The 27,671-nt window shown below is 33.0% G+C and overlaps 2 protein-coding genes and 1 pseudogene across 2 annotated transcripts; 2 read left to right on the top strand and 1 right to left on the bottom strand.

Moving 5' to 3' along the window:
* The first annotated feature begins 702 nt into the window (after positions 1-702).
* On the top strand, positions 703-27,565 carry LOC112732705 (protein PNS1-like; annotated as a pseudogene).
* LOC112737331 (protein OSB2, chloroplastic) lies at positions 5,479-6,378 on the bottom strand (the record flags this gene model as incomplete). The annotated part of the gene is made up of 4 exons (XM_025787176.3): positions 5,479-5,791; positions 5,879-5,943; positions 6,092-6,239; positions 6,325-6,378. Coding segments are annotated over 4 exons (414 nt in total), but the record flags the coding sequence as incomplete, so codon positions are not given.
* Positions 6,227-8,020, top strand: LOC112737330 (uncharacterized). The gene is made up of 3 exons (XM_025787175.3): positions 6,227-6,999; positions 7,098-7,199; positions 7,312-8,020. Exons 1-3 carry the CDS (start codon positions 6,829-6,831, stop codon positions 7,822-7,824), a joined length of 786 nt encoding a protein of 261 aa, XP_025642960.1. The 5' UTR covers positions 6,227-6,828; the 3' UTR covers positions 7,825-8,020.
* Positions 27,566-27,671: the final 106 nt, after the last annotated feature.

Here is a 27,671-nt window from a genome sequence, read left to right as displayed (position 1 = left end):
ATTACAGGCAGCTGAACAAGGTCACCATAAAGAATAAGTACCCATTGCCGAGGATTAATGATCTCATGGATTAGTTACAAGGAGCTGGGGTTTTCTCCAAGATCGATTTGCGATCCGGTTATCACCAGATAAGGGTGAGGGGAGAGGATATCCCTAAGACCGCTTTCAGGACTCGTTATGGTCATTACGAGTACACTGTAATGTCTTTTGGGTTGACAAACGCTCCTGCAGTATTCATGGATTATATGAATAGAGTGTTCCGTCCGTTTCTGGATAAATTCGTTGTTGTCTTCATTGACGACATACTGATTTACTCCAAGACTGAAGAAGAGCATGCGGAACACTTGCGGACCGCGTTGCAGATTTTAAAGGAGAAGAAACTCTATGCGAAACTGTCTAAGTGTGAGTTCTGGAAGAGTGAGGTGAAGTTTTTGGGTCACGTGGTGAGTAAGAAGAGAATAGTCGTAGATCCAACTAAGTTTTTGCTCATCTACTTATTAAATGAAAATAATATTAATGTTAAATACATAAAATAATCCAAAAAAAAATAAATATCAACAAAAGATTGAAATAGAAAAAGAATTATAAAGAAAGAAGACTATATCACCTAACAAACATTTTATTCATTCTTATATGACAAAATAGAATAATATCATATATCTAAAATTTTTATATAACTACTTTAATTTCTCTTACATATTATAAAAAGAACATGGTAAGTCAATGATTTTCTTACAAACTGTTGCAACATTTATAAAAAGAAATTTCAAAATTTTGCATGGTTGATGGAGATGAGAGCAGTTGAGGGAGCTTCTGAACAAGTGAGAGAACAAAATGCAAAGGAGGAAGAGGAACAAGGAACATTTGACTTGGAGAATGGACAAATGAAGTTTGAAGAGAAAGTGATGAGTGATCATAATAATAATGGTGATAAAGAATTTCAAGCCTCCAAGTTTCAGAGGTTGAATCCCACAAACCCTTTAAGGATTGTGATCAACAATGCCACCAGATCGAGTTGCTTCTCTTTCTCCTGATCATCATCATCATCAATCTCAACAACCACCACCTTCTCAGCCTCCTTCTACTCCATCAATCCCACAAGTATGTTCTCTTTTCTTGAATATTGCAGACAAATTACTGCTTAAATTCAACTACTTCATTGAATAAAATATTAGATAGATGTAAAAAAAGTAGAGGAACACCCAAAAAATCTATATACCAGCGGTCAAAAAAGACCTACATGTATAGAAAATTTTACCGTAGACATGATAAATGATACAATTCAATAGCATCTGTTAATCTATGTAGTCGATTTCATCTGGTAGGATAAAACTTTGTTGTTGCTGCTGTTGTTGTTTTACGTGTTTGTAACAAAAATGTTTCAATGTTATTTTTATTACTAATTATAACAGCAACCGGTGATACTGAATTCAAGAAGATACACCAACAAGATTACCCTGTTTCTGTTCCTTCTTCACATGTTAATAGCCATAGCATTGGTTGCTTTTCTTATATTCAAGGGAGTTGAAGGACTAATCCAACCCTCATCAGATTCTAAAAGGAGAAAACAAACAAGGGTAGTGAAGTATTTTCTACCTCAAGTAGAAGCAGCTTCAGTTCTAAGCATTGTTCTAGCACTAACATGGCAAACTGCAATAAGAAAATGGACAAATTTCATGACACATTTCACACTATGGTGTTCTTTTTTCATGTCACTCTCTGCTGGAATTCGCCTTCTCTGCTTCTAAAAGCCTCCAACAGATGATGTTGGAGTTTCTCTCATTGCATTTTCAATAGGGAATGGTTTATATGCATGTTGGGTTCAGAACAGAATCAAATTTTGCACCAAAATTCTAACACTTTCACTTCAACCTGTTTCCAAGTTCCATGATCTGAACCAGCCAACTTTTTACATACTTGGTGCTGCATTGTTTTGGATGTCACTATGAAGTTTAGCAGTGATTGGTGCATTGAATTTCTATTTGCCTTCATTGGTGATCATTGCTTTGGTTTTGAGCTTGTCTTGGACTTCAGAGATTATGAGGAATGTTGTGAACATTAGTGTTAGTAGAGTTGTTGCTTTGTATTATCTTAGGAGAATGCAATCTAGCACTCAGTTTGGATTCTTGAGGGCATTGACAAGGAACCTTGGGAGTGCTTGTTTGGGATCTCTGGTCATGCCCGCGATCGAGGCGACAAGGGTTGTTGCAAGGTTTCTGAATTTGGTTGAGGGGGAAGATGAGTTCTTATTTTGTTGTGCTAGGTGTTGCTTCAGAGTCATGGAATCTATCTTCAGATATGGGAATGGTTGGGCCTATGTTCAGGCAGTGGTGGAGCTTAGTACAGATGGTATCAGAGCCGGAGTCCGGATCGATGTGCCAGCGAGGGCGCTGGGCTCCCTTAGGGGGTGGATTGTAAGGCCAAATCGGTTGGGGAGGGGAACGAAGCATGCCTTATAAGGGTGTGGATACCTCTCCCTAACATGATGGATTTTGACGAGTGAGTGTGGGAGGCTTCGGCTAGCATCCCTATCGTCAAAGGCAAAACCGTGAGGCCTTGTGTGCCAAAGCGGATAATATCATGCTAGCAGGTGGTCTGGGCTGTTACAACTTTAACCTTAACTTTTTGGAACGAGATCTTGAGAAATGGCTTTAAATTTGGCAATATCACCAAAACCAGAGATATGAGATTAGACGAGCTTATTTTAAATGGGGTCCATATCAAAAACATCTTGACAATTATTTTCTATCTAGCCCCCCAAAATTTTGTTTCAAGTTCCACCACTGTGTTCAGGTACATAAAACTACTAAACTATTTGCTTCATCAAAATATTGATAGTGTTAAATAATGTTGGTAAGCAATTTGGGGCTATTAGAATTGAAATTGTTACTTTAACATGTATGGCCATAGAAATCATATATTTATTTAATATGACTAAGACATGGTTTATTTGAATTGATGTTATGTTAACAGATAGCTGCCTATAGTAAAGGTTTTGTAGCTGCATCCCAAGACACCTGGTCACTGTTTAAGAGACTTGAAATGGAGCCAATTGTAGACTTAGATATAACTAGCTCAATTTGCTTCCTCTCTGGGGTTAGCATTGCCTCCATCTCTGTCATTGCAGTGTCTGCTTGGACCTCCCAATTGTACGAAAATTTCACTGCCACTCTCGCCCTTCTCACATTTTTCATTGGATACCTTCTGGTTAGTACTATGTTTCACTCTTTTCCTTTTAAAATTAATTTATGATGAATCGTTATATTATTAATGTTAACATGTATGTTGTATTGTTTATGATGGTGCAGACTAGGATTACCATGGCATTACCTCATGCATGTGAGTTGTTACTATGTGAAAAAATTAAACACAAACCAAATAATTTTTGGACACTTATTCTTTAGGACAAAAATTTTTTTTCTTGTTATTATGTGAAAGGACTATATGAATTGTGAAGTAGCAGAACCAAACTAGGCCCAAAAAGTGATGGTTCAAGAGCTGGGCTTGTAATCCATCCGCCGTTGTTGCTGCTCTGTGAAGCCAGCCTGGCGCAGTGCCCCTGAGTTTAGGAGTCAGGACTCAGAGAATTGTGAAGTAGCAGAACCAAACTAGGCCCAAAAAGTGATGGTTCAAGAGCTGGGCTTGTAATCCATCCGCCGTTGGAGGCCCCGCAGTTGTTGCTGCTCTGTGAAGCCAGCCTGGCGAGGTAGAGCTATGTTCCATCACCAAACAGCCCCCACTTGGGTTACAAGTTAGAGTTACCTAACTCGGCTAGCCATTATTCGTGTAAGTGGTTTTATAAACATTATTATCTATCTTTTCTCCATCGATGTAGGACTTACTGTTATAAACATTGTTACAAGCTCTCCTTCTCCCTCCTTTTACGTGCTCTGCCTCCTGTGTGGTCGCCGCTCGTGCTTCGCGCTCAACGCTACAACCCTCACTCTCTCAGACCTTCGAACCTCTGTTCTCAGACAGCCACCGTTCCAGCCTCCACTCTCGCACCTGAGACCACCTCCACCATCGTTACTCGGACTCCAGGTAACAGCTCTCACTCGCGAACAACCGCTCTGCCTCCTGCATGTGGGAGCCTCCGCCGGTCTCCGAACCCGCACCCCCGCCAGCCTCAAACACCGCACCTGAGGCGACCTCCACCCTCTAGATTCGAACAAAAAATCTCTTTTCCCACCCTCATTCAGCGACGTTCGTCTTCTCCCTTTGCAACTAGGAGCTCAGCCCAGCTCCTCCTTTTTGGCGTCATTGTCACCGCACCTCCAGCAGTGGCAATAACATAGTACCACTGCATTCTTCTCCCCTTCCTTTGCTTCAAGAACCCTAGTCATCACCTCAGGTTCTCTCTTTGCTCTGCTTTCCAGTCTATTTTCTTTAATTAGTTAGTTAGTTAGAATTTGCATGTTGTTAGTGGATTTAAGTGGTTAAGATAGGTTAGGATTAGTTTATTAGATCTTTGTTAAGTTGCAAGTGTTGGATTATGGCGGTTATGGATTGAACGCTGCTGAAAATTGATTGATTATGCTGAATTTCTGAATTGCACACCACATGTTTGATTGAATGCCTATGTGATGCTTTGCATTTGATTTATATGTTGTAGCTACCATAAAGATTAAATGGCTTGTTAATTTGTTTGTTACTCATTTTTGTTCATTGTTAATTTGCTTGCTAATTTTTGTGCATCCTCTGCCAGCTTGAATTGTTGTTTTTTTCTTTTTATTTATGCATGCTTTTCCTGTTTTCAATATCAATTTCAATAATGTTTAAAAAGTTTAGCTTGTTGAATATGTTGCTCATGAATCTTGATCTGTTGCTTTTGGTTCTTCAGCATTACTCTTGTAAAGTTACATGCATTTCAAGTCTCAAGAAACAAGAGACATTCTCTGGTTTCTCTTATTGTTTTTGGTTATATTTACAAAATTAATCAAACAACAGTGTTTAATATAGTCATTGGCTTCGTTATCAGTATGTTTGTTCACTTCTGTGATCTCCTAACTTTCACGAATTATGTAAACTGCACACTGTAAACAGACATTTCCATTGGTCCTTCGTTCCCAATGTGTTGTATGATAAGACCTTCAAATTCTGAATTCACAACTTTCATCTGTGTTGGCTAATTCCATCTTCAAAGTGAGAATAAAAATATAAAAGCATGATTCCTTCATAAATCATCAGTCATAATAAAAAAAAAGTTATTAATCCTAAGACATCTATATCTGACTTATTAACACGTAATATGATTTTATCAAACATGTTAGAAAACAGCAGGCCATAGCTTTTTATCGGTTTAATTTTTTACTTAACAAAAATGTATTCTCTTTAGTGCAAACTGCAAGGCAATATTATATGCTTGATGAAAAATGATTGAAATTACCTTAAATCCTGAACTCTAAGTCAAAATTTCTATGTTAAATTGAGGCATGATTCGCATAGAGTAGTGGATAGAAAGAAGTCTAAAAAAAAATCTGATGAAAATTGCTTTTGCACATAATAAGAACAGCAAATATATCTGCCTCATCAAAATTACCATTCAACGCGAAGCAGAATAACAGGAACTTTAAAAAAGCATAAAGTAATTAATTACATACAACTAGGTTGAATGAATCTTCATCCTCTGTTTCTGTTTCTAAGCTCATGAAACTAGTTTCTTCCTACCAAATTCTAAGCTTTCTTTTGGCTTCACGGGTGGCAACTTTGATAACACCCAACTAGGAGAATCATTAAGCCAGAGCACTTCACCAGTTTCTTTGTGCTTAAAGTCAGGAGCTTTTGGATTCCTCTGATGATTAAAATAGAAAAAGAAAAACTCGATCAACAATATCTAGTTAAGCCTGGTAAAGAACCTGTGGAAGTAGACTCTACTTACCTTATCTATTCTGTTATCCCACCATTTAGTAGGGTTATTGACCAAATCATTCCAGGGCTCATCACCTAAACCAAGAACATAGGTTCAATCAAACATACGTTTATAAAACAAACAAAATGGAAATGAGGAGGAATCTCAAGTTGGAGAACCCAAAAATCACAAGAATCACAATTCTATGTATAATGTGTATGAAGGTCTTCATATGTAATATACCTTTAAAGTCCTTTGCTTGTTTTGATTTTACAGCTGGAACATCAAATTTCAGTTCTTCGAGTCTAGATAAAACGCACTTTGGAGCGTTGTTAAGCCATAGGGCACCGTTCCCATCCTTGCGTTTGAAGTCAGGGAACCTAGGATTCACCTGCAAAGTAAGCATAATTATAAGTTCTTCCAATTAAATTAGTCAGCAGGGGAAAAACCAAAAGGTATGAGACTGCAATAACTACCTGCCCATCACGTTTGCTGTCACGGTAATCAGTCCACTGCTTTGGGTCATCTAAAAGATCAGTGCTTTGGGTCATCTAAAAGATCAGTCCAAGGAGCAAGTGAAGAGTCTCTAACTTTCTTTAAATCATCTATAAGCAAATTAGAATGGAAAACTTTTGGAATGTTTCGAATGAACCACTTAGCAATAACCATGAAATAAAAGTCATATATATATACCGCATCAAGACTTACTTGTTGAGTGCTTCAATTCAGGTTTCAAATCAATTGACAACGAATCCAGTTTATCTTGCAGCCATTTAGAAGTTGAACTATTAATACAGAGTAATTCACCATCCGTTTTTCTTTCAAATATGTTGTATATGTTTGTTTTCTTTTATAGAAATATTGTATGTGGGAACCTCAACACAATGTAAGGATTCGTCAAATTTTTGAGATTAAAGGGAGTGCTCGATTAAGAGGGTTGATGAATCAGGAGAGACTCAATTATTCAAAAGATCCTAACTATGTACCAAAATATATTCTTGAACTTGTTTGGCATCAACTATTACATTATTAGGCTACAGATCCGCATTTTAAGAACTGGAGCAGCAAATACTGTGAATCGAGCATCAAATGCTGGAAGTTCCATGCATACTGGTGGTTCCATATCTATGGGTGAACATGCACGTAGAATAGTAAGAAAAAAATAGTTTAATTTTAGTCTTGTTCTTATTATGTGCAATGTTTTCTTATTCTTTTTTTTTTCCTATCGATTAAAACTATTATATTATAGGAGAAAGTTATGGGAGTAAAACCTTCTCTAGAGGAGGTTCATGCTAAATGCCACACCAAAAAGGATAAAAGTTGGATTGATGAAAGATCTGAGAAAGTCATTGTATGTGATGCTAGTTTGTTCTTCTTTTGTTGTTTTCAAAAATAATTTTCACTATATGTTAGTATTTGTTCATGGCATATTTAGTTGTGATTAAAATGAGTTGGTTTTGTAGGACGAATTCAAAAAGCGAAAGATAGAACTTTCTCAAGTAGCTTTATCCTTGGATAACGAGGAAGATGTTGAGGCATCTAAGGAAGGCCTAGATATACCAGATGATTACACTATTTGGAACGAAGTTGTGACAAAGGAAAAAAATAAAGCTGTTTTTGGCTTAGGTTCTTTTGGTTTAGATCTCTCTTCAAAGTTGGATTCCAGAAATTGCTTAAAGACATCTAAAGACAATCTAAATATTGAGCAAGAACTTCACATGTGGAAAGAAAAAGCAAAGGAGCAAGAAATGATCAATGAAGAGGAAAATGTTAAGTTGAATGATGCTGACCATAAGTTAAAGGATCAAGGATGTCAACTAAAAGCTCAACAGAAAAGAACTGGTTCTACTGAAAAGACACTTCATGCTTTGTATAAAAAGTTGAATTTTCCACTTTCTTCAACCATGTTTGTTCTTGCGGATGATGAGCTTGGGACATGCTCTAGTGATGACGAGGATGATAACATGAGTGATTGATGTCTGGAGTATATGTTTTTGTTGATTTAGATTAAAGAATTTTTTAGGGGAATTAGTTAGTACATTTGATTTTATTCATGATATTTGACCTTTTTAAAGGTTTTTTTTTTGTTTTAGTTTGATTATTTTTTTTTATTTTAGTTTGATTACATTTATGAACAAATATTTTAATAATAAATATTTTTTAACTCTTTTATGGTAATTGGCTTTTTATGACTTTATTATGTGTTTATAACTTCGATGATGTAATATGAAAAAAAAAATGATTATGATGATCTTAATATAGAAAGTAAATCGAATAAAATTTATTTTCTAAAATATTTATATATTAAATAGCAAATTATTTTGTATGAAAATTGTTTGAAATATTATATTAAATTTGTAGAAAATTTGTGCGAAAATAATTTTTTGTTTTGTATGAAATTTGTTTCAAATACGTAAATTCTTTTAAATTAAATTTGTCTAAAATTTAGTTGAAAAGAAATATTTGATTCGTCTAAAATTTGTTCGAGAAAAATTTGTTATATTTGACTAAATTCGTTAGAAATTTTTTTGAAATAATGTATATTTTTTTTTTAAATTTGTCTAAAAAGAAATATTTTTATGTTTGAAATTTGTCTGAAATATGTTGTCTTTATGTTGGTTAATCTGTCTAGCAGATAAATGCATATTCAAAATCTGTCACAAAATCGTCTGAAAAAAATTTTGAACGAAATTTCGGACAAAATGTAAATTAGAAACAAGGCTTTTTGGGACAAAAAAAATTTCGTCCCAATTTTGTTTGAAAAAAAAATTGTCTCTAATTTATTCGAAATTTATTTCAATTTCGTCTCAAAATCCGTCGAAAAAATCCTATTTCTAGTAGTGTGTGTTACCTTAGGTGAGGGATAATTAAATAGAGACTTGCAACGAAGATGAAGAATAGACGGTGATCATTTTTTTTAAAACTGCAGTGAGGGATAGAAAAGGGGTCTGTCGCTCCCTCACAGGTACCTATTACCATCCCTAACTAGCAATGGAGATCTAATCTAAGCCGATTTGAGAAGGAACGTGTTGATTTCATCTACATTGAGCTTTAAGGTAGTAAACCTAAATCAGATTTGGGACCTTGACAATGGGCCTATGTTGATCTTGCTTGCTTGGGGAGCCCTATTTGGTCCAAGTATATCTTGGATTAATATTTTGATTAATTGCTATAACAAATACTATACTATTAAATATTATAATATTTAGTATATATAAAAATTAGATATACTTACAAGGGAGTTTTTAATTCAAATTAAAAAAAAAATTTAATTATCTTTTTCCCTCTTCTAATTTTAAATAATATTTACTAATATAATAAAAAACGAAATAAAAATAATCACTCATATTATTAAAATAAATCATCCTAATATATACATGAAACTACATATATTAAAAATTATTATATATAATAAATATATTTTTTTGTAATGATCATATAGTGAATTTATATAAATCAACTAATTTTTATAATATATGATTTATTGCATACTTTTTTTTTACTTTTAATATGGGTAAATTAATGAATTTAAGATATAAGATATTATGTATATTATTTAATATATGATATAAGCAACTTAAGCCATCATCTAAGACAATAAGCATAAAATAGTGTAAATACCTACTTATTTATTAGTATCAAAAAATATATAAATAGTATAAATCGATATTTTTTGGTATAAAAGTAATAATGAATATTATTAATTAAGTTAATTACATAATAAAAAATTATGCATAATTTCTTAAATAATAAAAAATAATCACTATTTTTACATAATATAATGTTTATAAAATAAATTTTGGACAATAAATTAACTCTCAATAAACTATATATATATATATATATATATATATATATATATATATATATATATATATATTTTACCAAAGATAGGAGACTCGAACCCGCAACCTCTTAATTGAGTATGGGGAGACTATGCCATTTGAGCTATTACTCATTGGCTAAAAATTTGGAAAGATATATGACTCGAACCCGCGACCTCTTAATTAAGTATGAGGAGTCTATGCCATTTGAGTTATAACTCATTGACACCAATAAACTATATATTAGTCCTATCAAAAAAATAATTATTATTTATGTGCTATATATATATATATATATATTATCGATTATTAAGTTATAATTAATTTCTAACTCAATTTTAACTATGATACCAACAAATGAATTTATCTCAGGTAAATTTTAACAAAGACAAATCTCCATAAGTATTGTTATCGATAAAAAATTGATCTATTTTAAAGACAACTCTCTCTCTCTCTCTCTCTCTCTCTCTCTCTCTCTCTCTCTCTCTCTCTCTCTCTCTCTCTCTCTCTCTCTCTCTCTCTCTCTCTCTCTCTCTCTCTCTAGAATATGTTTTTATATATTTTTTAAATGTTATTAATTAAGTTAATTACATAATTAAAAAATTATTTATGAAAAATAAGGTCACTATTGTCACATACTACAAAATTTTTAAATAATATTTTGGACAATAAATTAACCCTCAGTAAATTATACATTAGCTCTATCCAAAAAAAAGTAGTTAATAGGTTAGATATCATTATTTATGTACTAATATAATATATTATATATATTATCAATTATTAAGTTATAATTAATTTCTAATCCAATTTTTGGTAATTGAAATTTAAATGATTGAAATCACTAAATAGTAAATACTAAATATTTTGCATTTAATTAATTTTATTTTTGTTATTGAAATTAAAAAAGAATGAGTTATTAATAAATTCTAAATTCAAAATTAAATTTGAGTAAGAAAATAAAAAAAATATTTTAAATTTTATCTCAATAATCAAAATTAATTTTAAGATAAGAAATTACTTTATACATCATATTGTAAGATAGTGTGGTTATTTACTTTTTTTTAATAGCAAATATTGTTAAATAAAAATAGTGTAAAAAATTGAAAAAAGTGTATTTACCAATTCAGAAAATTAAATACTAATTTATTTTTTAATAGAATAAATTATATATTAAATAATAAAAGGTGTTATTGGTTTTTCTTCACATTAACTAATACTCAACGGTGTTCTGATAATGTTACCAAAAAATATTAATCAATATAATAGTTTTTATAATGTCATAAGTCTATATTTTGAAAATTTAAAAATCATATCATAAAATGTAAAGTTTTAACAAGTAACAACGTTGATAATATTGTTTTGATTTTAAGAATGAATACGATGCCAATAAATAGAATTGTCCCAGATAAATTTTAATAAAGATAAATCTTCATAAGTATTGGTACCAATAAGAAATTGTTCTACTTTAAAGACAAATATTATTTTTTTTTACGAATTTTCTAACTCAGTAGGCCAAGGACTAATCCACCTATTGATGCATTATTTATTGTCGTTAGCTAATGAATTGTTACATTCACAAAGCATAATTCAAACTTCAAATACCTTTTTAATAAGCATACAAATGAAATAATTACACAACCAACCTAAATTAATTAAGAAAAATACTAATTTTTTAAATATTTTTAAATTATAAAATATTTATAATATTAATTATTATAAATATTTTTTACTTTTTAATAAAAATTTTAATATAATTTTATGTATTTTCTCGTGGAGAACTCGGAACATACACTAGTTATTATATAAAGATGAAGAGTTGGGTTTGAGTGGGACCTGGAACTTTCATGCATAGGTAACTAAGACATGGTTTATTTGAATTGATGTTATGTTAACAGATAGCTGCCTATGGTAAAGGTTTTGTAGCTACATCCCAAGACACCTGGGCCCTGTTTAAGAGACTTGAAATAGAGCCAATTGTAGACTCGGATATAACTAGCTCAATTTGCTTCCTCTCTGGGGTTAGCATTGCCTCAATATGTGTCATTGCAATGTCTGCTTGGACCTCCCAATTCTACCAAAATTTCACTGCCACCCTCTCCCTACTCACATTTTTCATGGGATACCTTCTGGTTAGTACTATGTTTCACTCTTTTTCTTTTAAAATTAAAAAAAGTACGAGGAGCCAATGGAATATTCATACAATGCGTACAATGGAGGTTTAGAGAGTATTAGAGATATAATCATTAGTTACCTTTTCTCATCAGTATAAGCTTTTGGGTTGAGTGATATTATGACATGGTATTAAAGCTCTAGATTCGAAAAGTCAAGAGTTCGATTCTTGGTGAACCTCAAAATCAGTTTAAGCTTTTGGGATTTATGATATGAGATGTTTATTATCCCTAGTACCCTGGATGGTTATTCTGGATATTATGGGGGATATTTATTTTGTAACTAATATAGCCCATTGTACACATTGTACAAATATTCCATTGTCTCCCTAGTGGGACTCTTAAAATTAATGTTGTATGTCACAGTTATTTTGAAACATATCAAGTAATTTATGATGAATCGTAATATTATGATTATTATTAGGTGAAGTCTCTGGTGGCCAAAATATTAATGGCTAAAGATGGCCAAGAGTTGACCTTCAAATAAAATAATGATACCTTGTGAATTTGGTTTCACAACTTTTTAATATTCTGAAGGGTGGTTAAGAGTGTGCAATGATTACTAGAAAGTTATCTTGTCGATAGAATTGTCATTTGAGGTTACCTTATGTGTTGTTGGGTCTTGGACAAAAATATTATTCGGCCATTATACAAAATAACATCAAAACTGCTCAAGTATAAGGTCCAATAATTTTTTTGGCATGATGGTAAAATAAAGTTTATTTCTTCAATAATTTATTCCTTAATTTGTTTGTATTTCTCTAAAAAAAATAACCATAAAAAATATTGCGATACCCTAAAAATTTTATTAAGGGAACAAAATTAGTATTTTTTTACGAGATATATTTGTAAGCTTTATGTTTTATATTTGTTTAAAAAATTGTTGGATTGTGAGTGATAGTTTTCAGTGGCTAAGAGAAGGGGGGTTGAATCTTAGCTCCTTTTTCACTTGATAACATTTGCTGGTCTTTGAAGCAACTTCTGTGTATTTTTGCCTTTTTGTCTCGTAACTAGCCACGAGACTTTTTCTTTTGTCTTATATTCAACCACGAGACTTTTCTTTTTGTCTCGTCGATCAGCACGAGATATTTTAGTTTTGTCTCCTGTGCAGCAGAAACAGAAATGGAGTAGAAGAGAGAGAAAATTATACCCAGATATATCCTGGTTCAGTTGCTAAGTGCAGTGCAGCCTACATCCAGTCTCCATCACAAAGATGATGGAATTTCACTATAATCATTCTTGATTACAAACACCAATTCTCCCTAGGACTACCCTTCCTATCCGAGACAAGTCCAGAATCTAAACCCAATCCTGAACTTGACTTGGTTACTGCCAAGCTTTCACTGCTAAGTGCTAACCTAACTTGTAAGTGGATTCTCACAGAATCATAAAACACAACACAGATGTACAAAGGACCTCTAAGGACATCTATGGCTTTTTCTTTTAATTTTGCACTCCCTGCCTTTTTCTGCTCTATGGCTTTTTCATACAAACCTCATTGTTTGCCTTTTTTCATGAGACTCAAGATAGAAAAAATTAAACAGAAAAATACAAAATGAAGAACATTGAAGGAGAAGAAATTTTGTTAGCTTAGGTAGCTCTGAGAATCCTGTGCTTTGCACTCTCACTCCTTTCTCCTTGAATCAAACCCTGACTGTTCACCCTTACTTATAGGGAGAAGCCTCCAAGGTTGAAACCAAACAAACCAAGTTAATCTTCTTCTTTTTCAAGTAAGAACCGGTTCAGCCAGAGAGAGAGAGGAGAAGTAACCGAATGCAATAACCAACATGCAATTACCTCTGGTTCTTCCTTGGTTACCAACAATCATCAATCCGAGCCTTCCATCTTGCCTTGCTCTCCAAGATGAACTCTTAGCCCTTGATGCATGCTTGATGATGACAGCTTCATCTCCTCCAATCTCTGCCTCTTCCATCACGTAGCTCTGTAGCTACCTTCTGTGGTGGTTGAGCAGAATCAGAGACAAGCCATCCCACCAAGGATCTTCTTCCTCTGACCGAAATCTTCTACTACCATTTTTGGTATGGAGAAGCCAAGATCTGTTCACCAAATCTTACCACAAGTGATAAGAATCTTAGCCACAGCATACTTTTAGTTTTCTTTTTCTTGCCATCATTGTGATGGTCTTGTAGCGTGCTTCTTCCTCTCTTCAGTGGCTAGCTTTAGCTTCCATGGTTGCTATTGTGATATGACCGAATAGAGAAGAGAGATGAGAGAGAAGATAGAGTTTGAAAGAAAAGTAATTAAATGAAATAGAACAAATTAATTAAAGTGAGTTGTTTTTACTTCCCTCTATGCTGAGTAGCGTGTAGCATTAATGCAATCAATCATATCAATTACATTTTCTCTCTCATGGTTTCTAATGTAAGTTAAATTCAAATTAATTGGATTTGAGATCCATCACTTGATGAAAGGTGAGATCCGTTGGAAGCAATGAGGCAAAATAATTTGCTTTCTTTCTCAATTAGATTCGGACCAAGCATTGGATCACTTAGCAAAGATTATAATTGGGCTTGTAACAAAAAATTCAATCTGGCCCAATTTCCTTTTGATTTCGGACCAACTTTAATGGTCTTGTAGCAAGTATTTCAATTGGGCTTGTGTCACCAATTCTGACCCAAATAACAAAACAACAATTCAGCTAAAAATAATTTTGTATCAATGCTGAATGTGTTTTCAATATAATTGGGGTTGCAACATTTTCTTTTATTTTCGGCCCAAACAAAATCTGTATAGCAAAAATTAATTTAATCAACATATATGAATTAATATTTTTGTAATTAATCAAATTAATAATGTTTAGTAATTACAAATGTTAACTTAGAGTTTTCCAAACTCATCAATCTCCCCCTTTGATGACAAACATTATTAAAATTGAAATAGAAAAAAAATTAAAAATTAGAGTATAGAATACTCCCTTTGCAGATTAGTATTTCTTCCCTTTCCAAATGTTACAAGGCTCCCCCTAAATGTATGCAATTTTACCAAGGGAAACTTTATACCTGTAACTTTAGAAATCAAGCTTAGGCAACTATGTTATTCAACATATTAATTTTTAAAATGTTGAATGCTTGATTTATGAGCAGAATTGGATGACAAACAAAACTCTTTTGTTATCATAAAAATGATTTTTCTGCTCAAGCTCATACAAAAATAATTTGGTACTAACAAAATTGAGGTTTTGTGAAGTTGCTTTTCAAGCCTTTTTGAAACTATTTTTCAATAAGCAAATCAGAGCAAATTAATTATAGCAAAGAAAATATTTCTAATCAAGCATGGTCATTTCAAACCATGGCAACTATCAAACTTCATGTATATCACTGCTTAAAGGAACTGCCAAAAATAAATCCAAAACAAGCAATCATTTTATCAAGGTAAGACAAATGCATCACAATCACAACAAACAAACATTTTACCAAGATAAATAAAAAACATCAAGCAGCAGCAATCAAGATAGAACAGATGCATTATCAACATGCATTATCAACATCAAACGTATCATCACAACAAGATATTGAAACAAGGGTGATCATGAATTCTCAAAAGGATTTCATCCCCTATTTTCCCCTTATTTTGTAACTTTCAATTTTCCAGAATTTCTCCCCCTTTTGGCATCAAGGGGCACCTACAAAAGATGACATATAGGACAAAATATCCAAAATATACCCAAAGTGTCAAGAGTGTTTCTTAGTGACATATGTCTATAGTACCAAAATAAACTACTACAGTTCCAGATTGAGCCGTCATAAGCCAAATATTAATAAACAGAAAAGAAACAGAGATTAATCATCAGATAAGTGAAACTCAGATTCCTCAGCCTCTTCTTCACTAGCAGCACCCAACTCTGCCTCAAAGCTTTGTAACATCAGACTCACCCTATCCTTGCACCTCATCCAAGCCCTCTCATTTTCATAGGCTAGCTTGCGGGCGGCCTTATGGGATTGTACCATTAGCTCCGACATGTTTGAGAATTCAGTGAGGATTTCTTTGATTGATTCTGTTGCTTTGGAGGACTCAGGCCGACTCTCAAAGTCACTATCCGATGCTACAGGTTTCTTCCCTTTTGTTCCCTTCACAGCTCCTCCTCATTTGATCATAGATACTTTATTTTCTACAGCTTCATTTAGGAGATCAATTTTAAAATATTCAAAAATACTTGTTAAAAACATGCCATAAGGCAGATTCACTTTTTTGGTGCTCTTAACTGATTCCCACATGTGTCTGATCATAAGGTAACCAAATGATATAGGAGTAGATGTAACAAGAGAAAAAAGTATGAGAGAGTCAGAAAAGGTTACTCTGTTATGGGAACCACTTTGAGGGGTCAGGATATGAGTGATGATCCTGTGAAGCAGAGAGTTTGTAGGACCGAGGGCTTTGTGGGTTGGAATTGTGCCGTCCAAGCCAGATAGATTTTCACAGATATGTTGCAGGACGATTTTGTACGTGACCCCAACCTGGAAGTCCCACTTCTCAGCCATATAAGCTCTTGGCCCCGCATCCGTATAGCCCAGAGCAGTTCCAATTGCCTCAATGTTCAGAGTTATGTAAACCTTCTTGACATAGGAGTGGATGGTGCCATCAATCAGTCGCATGTTGGCATAGAACTCACGTACCAAACCGGGGTAGACCGGTTTCTGGATGTGGAGCAGTGGTGTCCATTGAAGAAGTTCAAACAGAGAAGAAACATTGATCCCTTTGTTGGTGAGTGAGTCGAGATTGACGATATAGGTGGCACAAAGATGACGTTTTTCCAATACCTCTTTGTGGAATTCATAGGAGGCACAAGAGTTGAACCTTGCCAGATCAAAATGAGAATGTGGTTTGTTGAACTTGTTTTTGAAATCTAATTACTCCAGATTTGTTAGCTCCCTGGTGTTATGCAACGCGAACCCTTTTGTCTTCTGGGTACTCCTTCCGGGTGTGGCCTTCTTTGGTGGTGATTGCAGCAGTGATGGAATGGGTGAAGTGTGTGATTTTTCTTCTTCCGCCATTGGAACCTTCTCCTTCTTTGAAGATGTCTTTGTGACTATTACTTTCTTCCTCATGGTATTTGTGTGTTTGGATGGTGGTGAGGGAGAAGATTAAGAGGTAGAATGGATATGTATGTGGGTGTGGGTTTGAGGTGTGGAAGGTTTTTGAGAGAAAAGAATTCTTTCACTTTTTCTAGGGGCGGTTTTCTTTTTCATGATAATGAAAATGAAGCAGTGGAATAGTGAGAGTTGAAGAAGACCGAATTGAGTGAGGGAGTGGGGAGGTTAGGGACGCATTAAATGTGGAGTGGAAAGAGAATTGAAGAGAGTTTAATGACCATTAGTGGGCGATTATTAACCAAGGAAGTTACCTTTTATTTGAAATAAACTGAAAAGTGGTTTTCTAGAATCAAGGGATTAGAGGAGGGAAAAGATTTGATTTGACACTATCCTTTTTCAACAAGATTTGATGAGACAACAAAAAGAGATTGTGATTTACACAAAGAGAAACTAACAAAACGGTCAGAGTGGGGTCAAAGAAATTTGGTGGGGCCCATAAGTATTAATTTCTGCGCAGTCTCTCCCTTGATCATAGCCCTTCCAACACACCCTGATTTTTATCTCCTGCTTTCCTACGAGACAAAACTGAGCAGAATAAAAAATTTCACAAGTTATCAATGGAACTTAAATCAATCATTCCCCAACTTTTTCTCAAAGTACAGAATCTGTCTTCACAGAGGGGTTTTGTAAAAATGTCAGCAAGTTGGTCTTCAGATTTTACAAATTGAATATCAATAGTACCCTTTTACACATGTTCTCTAATGAAATGATATTTAATTTCAATGTGCTTGGTTCTTGAGTGCAGAACAAGATTTTTTGAAATGTTTATAGCACTCATATTATCACAAAATAAGGGTATACTATTGATCTTTAATTTGTAATCTTCCAACTGCGTTTTTAACCAAATTAATTGTGAACAACATGCAGATGCAAAAATATATTCAACTTCAGCTGTGGATAGAGCCACTGTGGCTTACTTTTTGCTTGACCATATGTTGAGTGAGCTTCCAAGGAAGCAACACATGCCGGATGTACTCCGTCTATCCACCCTATCTCTCGCATAATCTGCATCACAAAACCCTACTGCACAAAAATCATCAGATTTTGGATACCACAAGCTATAATCACTAGTTTCCTTAATGTATCTAATAATACGCTTAACGGCTGAAAGATGAGATTCTTTTGGGTGAGATTGAAACCTTGAGCATACACCCACACTTTGAACAATGTCCGGTCTAGAGGAGGTAAGGTACATGAGTGAACCTATCATTCCTCTATACCTTGTTTCATCCACATCTTTGCCATCATCATCCTTTTCAAGTTTTGTGTTTGGATGCATTGGTGTTCCCATTGGTTTGGAGCTTTCTAGGCCAAATTTTTTGATAAGTTCCTTGGCATACTTTCCTTGGTGAATAAAGGTACCACTAAGAGTTTGTTTAATTTGGAGGCCAAAAAAGAAAGTTAGCTTTCCCATTAAACTCATCTCAAACTCACTAGTCATGAGTTTTCCAAACTCTTCACACAAGGACACATTGGCCGATCCAAACACAATGTCATCTACATAAACTTGAACTAGGAGGATATCATCATTAGATGCTTTAATAAATAAAGTAGTATCGGTGGTACCCCTTTGAAATTGATTTTCCAACAAGAAGGCACTAAGCCTTTCATACCAAGCTCTTGGAGTTTGTCTAAGACCATAAAGAGCCTTAGATAGTTTGAAAACATGGTTTGGAAATTATTTATCTTCAAAACTGGGGGGTTGTGCCACAAACACTTCTCTATCAATAAAGCCATTAAGAAAAGCACATTTTACATCCATTTGAAATATTTTAAATCCCTTATGGGCAGCATAGGCAAGAAGCAACCTAATTGCTTCCATTCTTGCTACCGAAGCAAAAGACTCATCAAAATCTATTCCCTCTTCTTGATCGTAACCTTGGACCACTAATCTAGCCTTGTTACGAACAACTTTTCCATCCTCATCTAATTTATTTTTGAACACCCACTTAGTACCCGTAACTTTCTTACCATCCGGATGAGGTACTAGTGTCCAAACCTCATTCTTATCGAATTGAGCCAGCTCCTCTTGTATGGCTTTGACCCATGATGGATCTTCAAGAGCTTGTTTTACATTGTTGGGCTCCATTTGTGACAAGAGGGCAAAGTTGCTTGGTTCGGATTGCCTTTTGGTTGAGGATCTTGTTGTTACTCCTTGAGAGGGATCACCAATGATGAAGTCATGAGGATAACCCCTCATAGACTTCCATTCTCTAGGCTTCCGGAGTGATGTTGAACTTTGATGAACTTCTGTGGGTCTTACTGTTTCAGTTTCTCTTACTGGTTCAGGAGACAAAATGAAAATGTCTCATTCAATCTGACGAGACAAAACTGGACTGGCAGATTCTTCATTTTGAGTAGACTTGGGATTTTCTTCACTGGTTTCCTTGATGACAATATCTTCAAAATTTGTATCATCTTAAATCATAGCACTGGAATTGAATTAGAATCACAAAAAGAGACATGTATGGATTCCTCTATGGTCCTATGTTCTTTGAGATAAATCCTATAGGCCTTACTAGTGGTGGAGTATCCAACAAATATCCCTTCATAGGATTTTGGATCAAATTTACTAAGGTTTTCTTTATTGTTAAGTACAAAACACTTACATCCAAAAACATGGAAATACTTAAGATTTGGAGGGGTTCCTTTCCATAGCTCATAGGGGGTTTTCTTCAACTCTTTTCTAATAATTGTCCTATTCAAAATGTAGCAAGCTGTATTTACAGCTTCAGCCCATAAAAATTTTGGAATCTCATTCTCACAAAGCATGACCCTAGTCATCTCTTGAAATCTTCTATTCCTTCTCTCAACCACCCCATTTTGTTGAAGGGTTCTAGGGCATGAAAAGTTATGAGCAATTCCAAAGTCATCACAGAATTTTTCAAAGTCTTGGTTTTCAAATTCTCTTCCGTGATCACTTCTCAAATGGTCAATTTTTAAATCTTTTTCATTTTGAATTTTCTTGCAAAGGGTTGAGAAAGCATGAAAAGCATCATTTTTATGAGCAAGAAAAAGTACCCAACCAAATCTAGAGTAATCATCTACCACCACAAGACCATAGTATTTACCTCCTAAACTTTGAGTTTTTGTTGGACCAAAAAGATCAATGTGTAACATCTCTAATGGCATTTTGGTTGAGATTCCATCTTTTGGTTTAAAAGAGAATTTTACTTGTTTGCCCAATTGGCAAGCATCACAAGTAAGATCCTTATCAAATTTGATATTTGGAATTCCTCTAACCAAATTTTTCTTAACTAGCTTAGAAATTTGGTACATGCTAGCATGACCCAACTTTCTATGCCATAGCCATTTTTTAGATTCAATAGAAGTAAAACATGTTACATGTTGTTCTTTCAAGTCCTCAAGAATCAATCCATACACATTATTGCACCTTTTCGCCTCAAATAAAATATCTCCAGTTTTTTCACAAACAACCAAACACACAAACTTTCTAAAGATAACTTCAAATCCTAGATCACACAATTGGCTTACACTAAGTAAATTATGCTTCAAACCATTTACAAGAAGAACATCATTTATACAAGATGAAAAGCTTTTACCAACTTTTCTCACGGCCACTATTTTTCCTTTAGCATCATCACCGAAAGTGACAAATCCTCCATCATACTCATCAAGCTTTATGAAGAAGGTTGTCTTTCCGGTCATATGCCTAGAACATCCGCTGTCCATATACCACATGTTCTCCTTCCGTTTGGATGCTAGGCATACCTACAAGACAAGCTCAAGTGACCTTAGGTATCCAAATTTTCTTGGATCCTTTCACGTTAAACCATCTCTTATGTCCTAAGCCATTATAATAAAAAACAACTTTGTAAACTTTATCACCTATCATCCTTTCACCAAAAAAGCATTGTGTCCATTTCAGTTACATAGTCTACAAAATCTTGGAGTTGCTGTTTTCTTAAAGCTTGTTGGGTTTTGAAATCTTGTATTATTGGAAGATGAAGCAATATTTTCAAAATGAGGTTTCTCAACAGATTTATAGAACCCCAAGCCAGCTTTATCATAAAGAGGTTTTTGACTAGCCAAGATTTGATTCAGATTTTCAGAACTTTGAGTGAACTTAGCTAAGTCTTCTTTAAGCTTTTTGACCTCTTTAAGCAACTCTTCATTTTCTTTAAAACAATTTACATATGCAACAAATGAATGGTCACTTTCACAGCTCCTAAGTTGGGCTTTTAACTGCTTATTTTCTTCAGCAAGATCACAAGCAGTTTCGGCCTCCCTTAGTTTTTCTTTGAGAAATCCATTTTCTGCTTTAAGAATGATGATTTGTTGTTCAAGTTCTTGATTATCCAGCAAAAAGCATCTTATTTTTTCAGAAAGATGATCTATCATGAGATGAAGAGATTCAGTGTTAGGGTTAGGAATGATTACATGTTCAACGTGTTCAGCCATAAGACATGGTTGAGACTTGGTTTCGGATTCTTCATCGTCTTCTGAATCATTTTCCAGATCCTCCCATGATGCCATCAGTCCCTTTTTCTTTCCTTTCTTCGGCTTTTCTTCCTTCTTTAACTTAAGGCAACTGGATTTGAAATGCCCTATTTCCTTACAGTTGTAGCACGTCACCTTGCTGAGATCTTTCTTCTGTTTTCTTGAACTGCCTCCTTTGCCTCTCTCCTTGAGCTTCACCATTTTTCTGAATTTTTTGACAAACAACACAAATTCATTTTCAGAATCACTGGATTCATCATCCAGGGGGTTAGTCACAGATGTAAAAGTAATTCCTTTCTTTTTTGAATCCTTTTTCAAATATGTGTTTTCAAAAGCAAGAAGATTTCCTCTCAAGTCATCATATGTCATGGAATCAAGACCACTACTCTCAGAAATTATTAATGATTTTGTTTCTCACTCTTTTGTGAGACATCTCAACACTCTTCTCACTAGCACGGATTCAGGATACTTGATTCCCATAGCATCCAAGCCGACAATGATGATGTTGAAGTGCTCAAACAATTCATCAATGGATTCTCCTTCCTTCATTGCAAACATTTCATATTATCTGTTTAACATATCTATCCTGGTCTTTTTTACAATGGTGGTTCCTTTATGAGTAACTAGAAGTTTGTCCCAGATTTTCTTTGCCGTTGTGCATCGTGATACCTGTCGGTATTCCTCGAAGGTGATAGCACAGTTGAGTAAGTTGATGGCCTTGGTGTTGAGTTCAACCTTCTTTCTGTCTTCTTCGGTCCAGCTTGCTTCTGATTTAAGAGAGACAACTCCTTCAGCACTTGTGACGGTTGGATATTGAGGACCTTCCAGGATAATCTTCCAAAGTCTGTAATCCACTGCTTGCACAAAGATCTTCATTCTCTCCTTCCAATAGGTGTAGTTTTTTCCATTGAAAAGAGGAGGTCTGTTGCTTGATTGTCCTTCAGTCAGGTTGTAGGACACCAGATTTGAGCCACTGTTTTCTGCCATCTGGATCTTTTCTCCAAGATGCAAATCTTGATCTCTTTGAGACCAAGCTCTGATACCAATTGATGGTTTTCAGTGTCTAAGAGAAGGGGGGTTGAATCTTAGCCCCTTTTTCACTTAATAACACTTGCTGGTCTTTGAAGCAACTTCTGTGTATTTTTGCCTTTTTGTCTCGTAACTAGCCACGAGACTTTTTCTTTTGTCTCGTATCCAGCCATGAGACTTTTCTTTTTGTCTCGTCGATCAGCACGAGATATTTTAGTTTTGTCTCTTGTGCAGCAGAAACAAAAATAGAGTAGAAGAGAGAGAAAATTACACCCAGATATATCCTGGTTCAGCTGCTAAGTGCAGTGCAGCCTACATCCAATCTCCATCACAAAGATAATGGAATTTCACTATAATCATTCTTTATTACAAACGCCAATTCTTCCTCGGACTACCCTTCCTATCCGGGACAAGTCCAGAATTATGAAACACAACACAGATGTACAAAGGACCTCTAAGGACATCTATGACTTTTTCTTTTAATTTTGCACTCTCTGCTTTTTTCTGCTCTATGGCTTTTTCATACAAACCTCACTATTTATTTTTTTCCATGAGACTTAAGATAGAAAAAATTAAACAGAAAAATACAAAATGAAGAACATTGAAGGAGAAGAAATTCTGTTAGCTTAGGTAGCTCTGAGAATCATGTGCTTTGCACTCTCACTCCTTTCTCCTTGAATCAAACCCTGACTGTTCACCCTTACTTATAGGGAGAAGCCTCCAAGGTTGAAACCAAACAAACCAAGCTAATCTTCTTCTTCTTCAAGTAAGAACTGGTTCGGCCAGAGAGAGAGAGGAGAAGTAACCGAATGCAATAACCAACATGCAATTACCTCTGGTTCTTCCTTGGTCACCAACAATCATCAATCCGAGCCTTCCATCTTGCCTTGCTCTCCAAGATGAACTCCTAGCCCTTGATGTATGCTTGATGATGACAGCTTCATCTCCTCCAATCTCTGCCTCTTCCATCACGTAGCTCTGTAGCTACCTTCTGTGGTGGTTGAGCAGAATCAGAGACAAGCCATCCCACCAAGGATCTTCTTCCTCTGACCGAAATCTTCTACTACCATTTTTGGTATGGAGAAGTCAAGATCTCTTCACCAAATCTTACCACAAGTGATGAGAATCTTAGCCACAGCATACTTTTAGTTTTCTTTTTCTTGTCATCATTGTGATGGTCTTGTAGCGTGCTTCTTCCTCTCTTCAGTGGCTAGCTTTAGCTTCTATGGTTGCTACTGTGATATGACCGAATAGAGAAGAGAGATGAGAGACAAGATAGAGTTTGAAAGAAAAGCAATTAAATGAAATAGAACAAATTAATTAAAGTGAGTTGCTTTTACTTTCCTCTATGCTGAGTAGCGTGTAGCATTAATGCAATCAATCATATCAATTACATTTTCTCTCTCATGGTTCCAATGTAAGTTAAATTCAAATTAATTGAATTTGAGATCCATCACTTGATGAAAGGTGGGATCCGTTGGAAGCAATGAGGCAAAACAATTTGCTTTCTTTCTCAATTAGATTCGGACCAAGCATTGGATCACTTAGCAAAGATTATAATTGGGCTTCTAACAACAAAATTCAATCTGGCCCAATTTCCTTTTGATTTCGGACCAACTTTAATGGTCTTGTAGCAAGTATTTCAATTGGGCTTGTGTCACCAATTCTGACCCAAATAACAAAACAACAGTTCAGCTAAAAATAATTTTGTATCAATGCTAAATGTGTTTTCAATATAATTGGGCTTGCAACATTTTTTTTATTTTCGGCCCAAACAGAACCTGCATAGCAAAAATTAATTTAATCAACATATATGAATTAATATTTTTGCAATTAATCAAATTAATAATGTTTAGTAATCACAAATGTTAACTTAGAGTTTTTCAAACTCATCAGTGAGAGTGTTCGTTTTTTTTAATAATTATACAAAAAATTAATAATGAATTAATATAAATATATTAATATTTATAAAATAAATGTTATAAACATTAAAGTCAGCCACCAGTATAAAATATATGTTAGAATATAAATACATATTTATTATCTATTATATATTACTGATTTTACAACTAAAATGTGTCACATGTCACTTTTTCATTGCAATTAAAATCAATTTTTTTCTCCAAAATTAAAGAGTTCTCTCCTCCTCTCTCTCTCTTCCTTTCTCTATCTCTCTCATTCCTTCACTCACTCCTTCTCTCTTATATATCATTATCAATTACTAATTACAAATTTGACAATCAAAATATACAACATGGAATTCTCTAATTACATTCAAACAAAATTAAAATTTTAAAATTGAATATAGCTATATTATATATTATATTTATATATTACTAGCTAATTTAATAACTAAAATGTGTTACATGACACTCTCTTATTAAAATTTAAAGAAAATATTTTCCTCCAAAATTACTAAATCTCCTTCTTATATTCTCTTATCTACATCTTTTTTTTTCTATTTCTCTCTATCTTTCGCACTCTATATATAATTTATATTTTATATTAGAAATTTGACAAATCAAAATGTGCTACCAAATATTCTTTTATTGTAATTAAAATAAAAAAAAATTTAGCTTTCAAAATTAACAAACTCCTACTCCCATTCTTCTTTTTTATCTTTCTCTGATCTCTCTTTTCTCTCATTCTCTATTTTTCTCTACCATTTTGTTCTACAAAAAATAAAATTAACATAATATAATTTAAATAAAAAATCTTATTATATACATATTTTTTATTTAACTTTAAATTTTTACTACTTATCTTTCTAATCTATGTTTTTATTTTTTTTCAAATATTTATTGTATATAATTTTAAAAAATACTAATATTGTGATTAAAAGTTAGAATTGATATAATTTTTTTATGTTAATATTTAATTATATTTTTATATATATAAAGTAACAAATATTATTTTTAAATAACAAGCATAAAAATTAATTATTTTTATTTGTACAACAAATTTAACACCTAATCAAATATAAGAGTATACAAGTTAAATTCTTTCAAATTTTAGATAACGAATGTTAAAATTAGTTATTATTAAAAAATTAAACTCTTTCATATGAAATACTAAAAAACTTATTGTTAATTTTGGAAGCTAAAAAATTTTTTATTTTATTACAATAAAAGAATATTTTGCGGCATATTTTGATTTGTCAAATTACTAATATAAAATATAAATTATATATAGAGTGCGAATGATAGAGAGAAACAGAAAAAAAGAGAGATAGATAAGAGAATGTAAGAAGGAGGTTTAGTAATTTTGGAAGGATATATTTTCTCTAAATTTTAATAAGAGAGTGTCATATGACACATTTTAGTTATTAAATTAGTTAGTAATATATAAATACAATATATAATATAGCTATATTCAATTTTAAAATTTTAATTTTGTTTTAATGTAATTAGAGAATTTCATATTGTATATTTTGATTGTTAAATTTATAATTAATAATTAATAATGATATATAAGAGAGATAGAGTGAGTGAAAGAATGAGAGAGATAGAGAAAGGGTGAGAGAGGAGGAAAGAATTCTTTAATTCTGGAAAGAAAAATTTTATTTTAATTGCAATAAGAAAGTGACATGTGACACATTTTGGTTGTAAAATTAGTAGTATATAATAGATATAATAGATGTGTATTTATATTTTAATATGTATTTTATATTGGTGGCTGATTTTAGTGACTAATTTTAGTGTACACATAGCATAATCTTTTATTTAGTGAAGTTTTAGTTTTGCATGGAATGGTTAGTTTCATTGAAAAAAACTTCTACCGTAAATTTTACACAGAATCAATTATGCAATTAAATTACAAAAATTTACTGAATGATTAATTTATAAAGAGAAAGAGATTTTATTATTTGAACCTAAATTTTAAAAAAAAATTGTGATTGTTTAGTTTGAATTTTGGTCTTTTTTAAATTTATGTTTTTTGATCTCTCTTACACAATTATATATTGACATGTATTTTTTTTATATTATACAAAAGATAACCAATAAAATATAATGTCACAAAATATTTGCGAAGACACTATTATTAAACATATTATAAATAATATTGTCAACATATTAAAATAGCAAGAAGATATTTTTTAATTATTAAATTTTCTAATATGTTAATTAAGTTATTAAAATTTTATTAATATACTTAATTTTACAAATGTTAATATATTTATATTAATTCATTATTATTTTTTGTATAATTATTAAAAAAAAACACTCCCACAATCCAACAATTTTTTAAACAAATATAAAAAATAAAGCTTACAAATATATATCTCGTAAAAAAATACTAATTTTGTTCCCTTAATAAAATTTTTAGGGTATCATAATGTTTTTTACGATTTTTTTTAGAGAAATACATACGATTTTTTTAGAGAAATACAAACAAATTAAGGAATAAATTATTGAAGAAATAAACTTTATTTTACAATCGTGTCAAAAAAATTATTAAACTTTATACTTGTGCAGTTTTTATTTTATTTTATATAATGGCCTAATAATATTTTTGTCTAAGATCCAACAACACATAAGATAACCTCAAATAACAATTCTATCCACAAGGTAACTTTCTAGTAATTATTGCACACTCACTTAACTCTTAAGAATATTAAAAAATAGTAAAACCAAATCCACCAAATATCACTATTTTATTTGAAAGTCAACTCTTAGTCATTTTTAATCATTAGTATTCTAGTCATCAGAAATTTTACCTTATTATTAATGCTAACATGTATGTTATGATATTAATGTGATCAACATTTTTATGATGGTGCAGACTAGGATTGCCATGGCACTACCTCATGTATATGTGAGTTGTTACTATGTGTGCTATGCAGAGAACCAGACAACAAATTATTTGATACAACAATTAAGGACTCTCTTGACATGGTAAAATTCGGCCGCCATGTTGCCGTGGCTACGCCGTCACTGCCACGGCGGTTTGCAAGTGATTAAGTGCCAAATTTAATTTACTTTACAATTTTTTATCTGTACAAATGGATCCCTAAATTTGATTTACAAGATTATAGCTAGTAGTGCAATAGAAACAAATTCATATTGAATAGTGAAGGAAGTTCATATGTTCTATGATCCTCTATATATGTTATTTATTTTGCATATTCACACTCATTTTTTTATGCGAGGTGATGGATTTTGTACATGCATTAATAAGATAAGGATTGAGGTGTGATAACTTGATAAGTGATACCATAACATAACTTATA

The sequence above is a fragment of the Arachis hypogaea genome, chromosome 13 (assembly GCF_003086295.3).
Source record: "Arachis hypogaea cultivar Tifrunner chromosome 13, arahy.Tifrunner.gnm2.J5K5, whole genome shotgun sequence".
Lineage (NCBI taxonomy): Eukaryota > Viridiplantae > Streptophyta > Magnoliopsida > Fabales > Fabaceae > Arachis > Arachis hypogaea.
The sequence above is the reverse complement of the archived record's forward strand: the minus strand, read 5'-3'. Positions and strand labels throughout refer to the sequence as shown.

Coding starts and splice junctions, on each gene's coding strand:
- LOC112737330 (XM_025787175.3), top strand. CDS start 6,829: ATGTACCAAAATATATTCTTGAACTTGTTTGGCATCAACTATTACATT. Junction 7,000..7,097: donor GTGAACATGCACGTAGAATA/GTAAGAAAAAAA, acceptor ATTATATTATAG/GAGAAAGTTATGGGAGTAAA. Junction 7,200..7,311: donor AAAGATCTGAGAAAGTCATT/GTATGTGATGCT, acceptor TTGGTTTTGTAG/GACGAATTCAAAAAGCGAAA.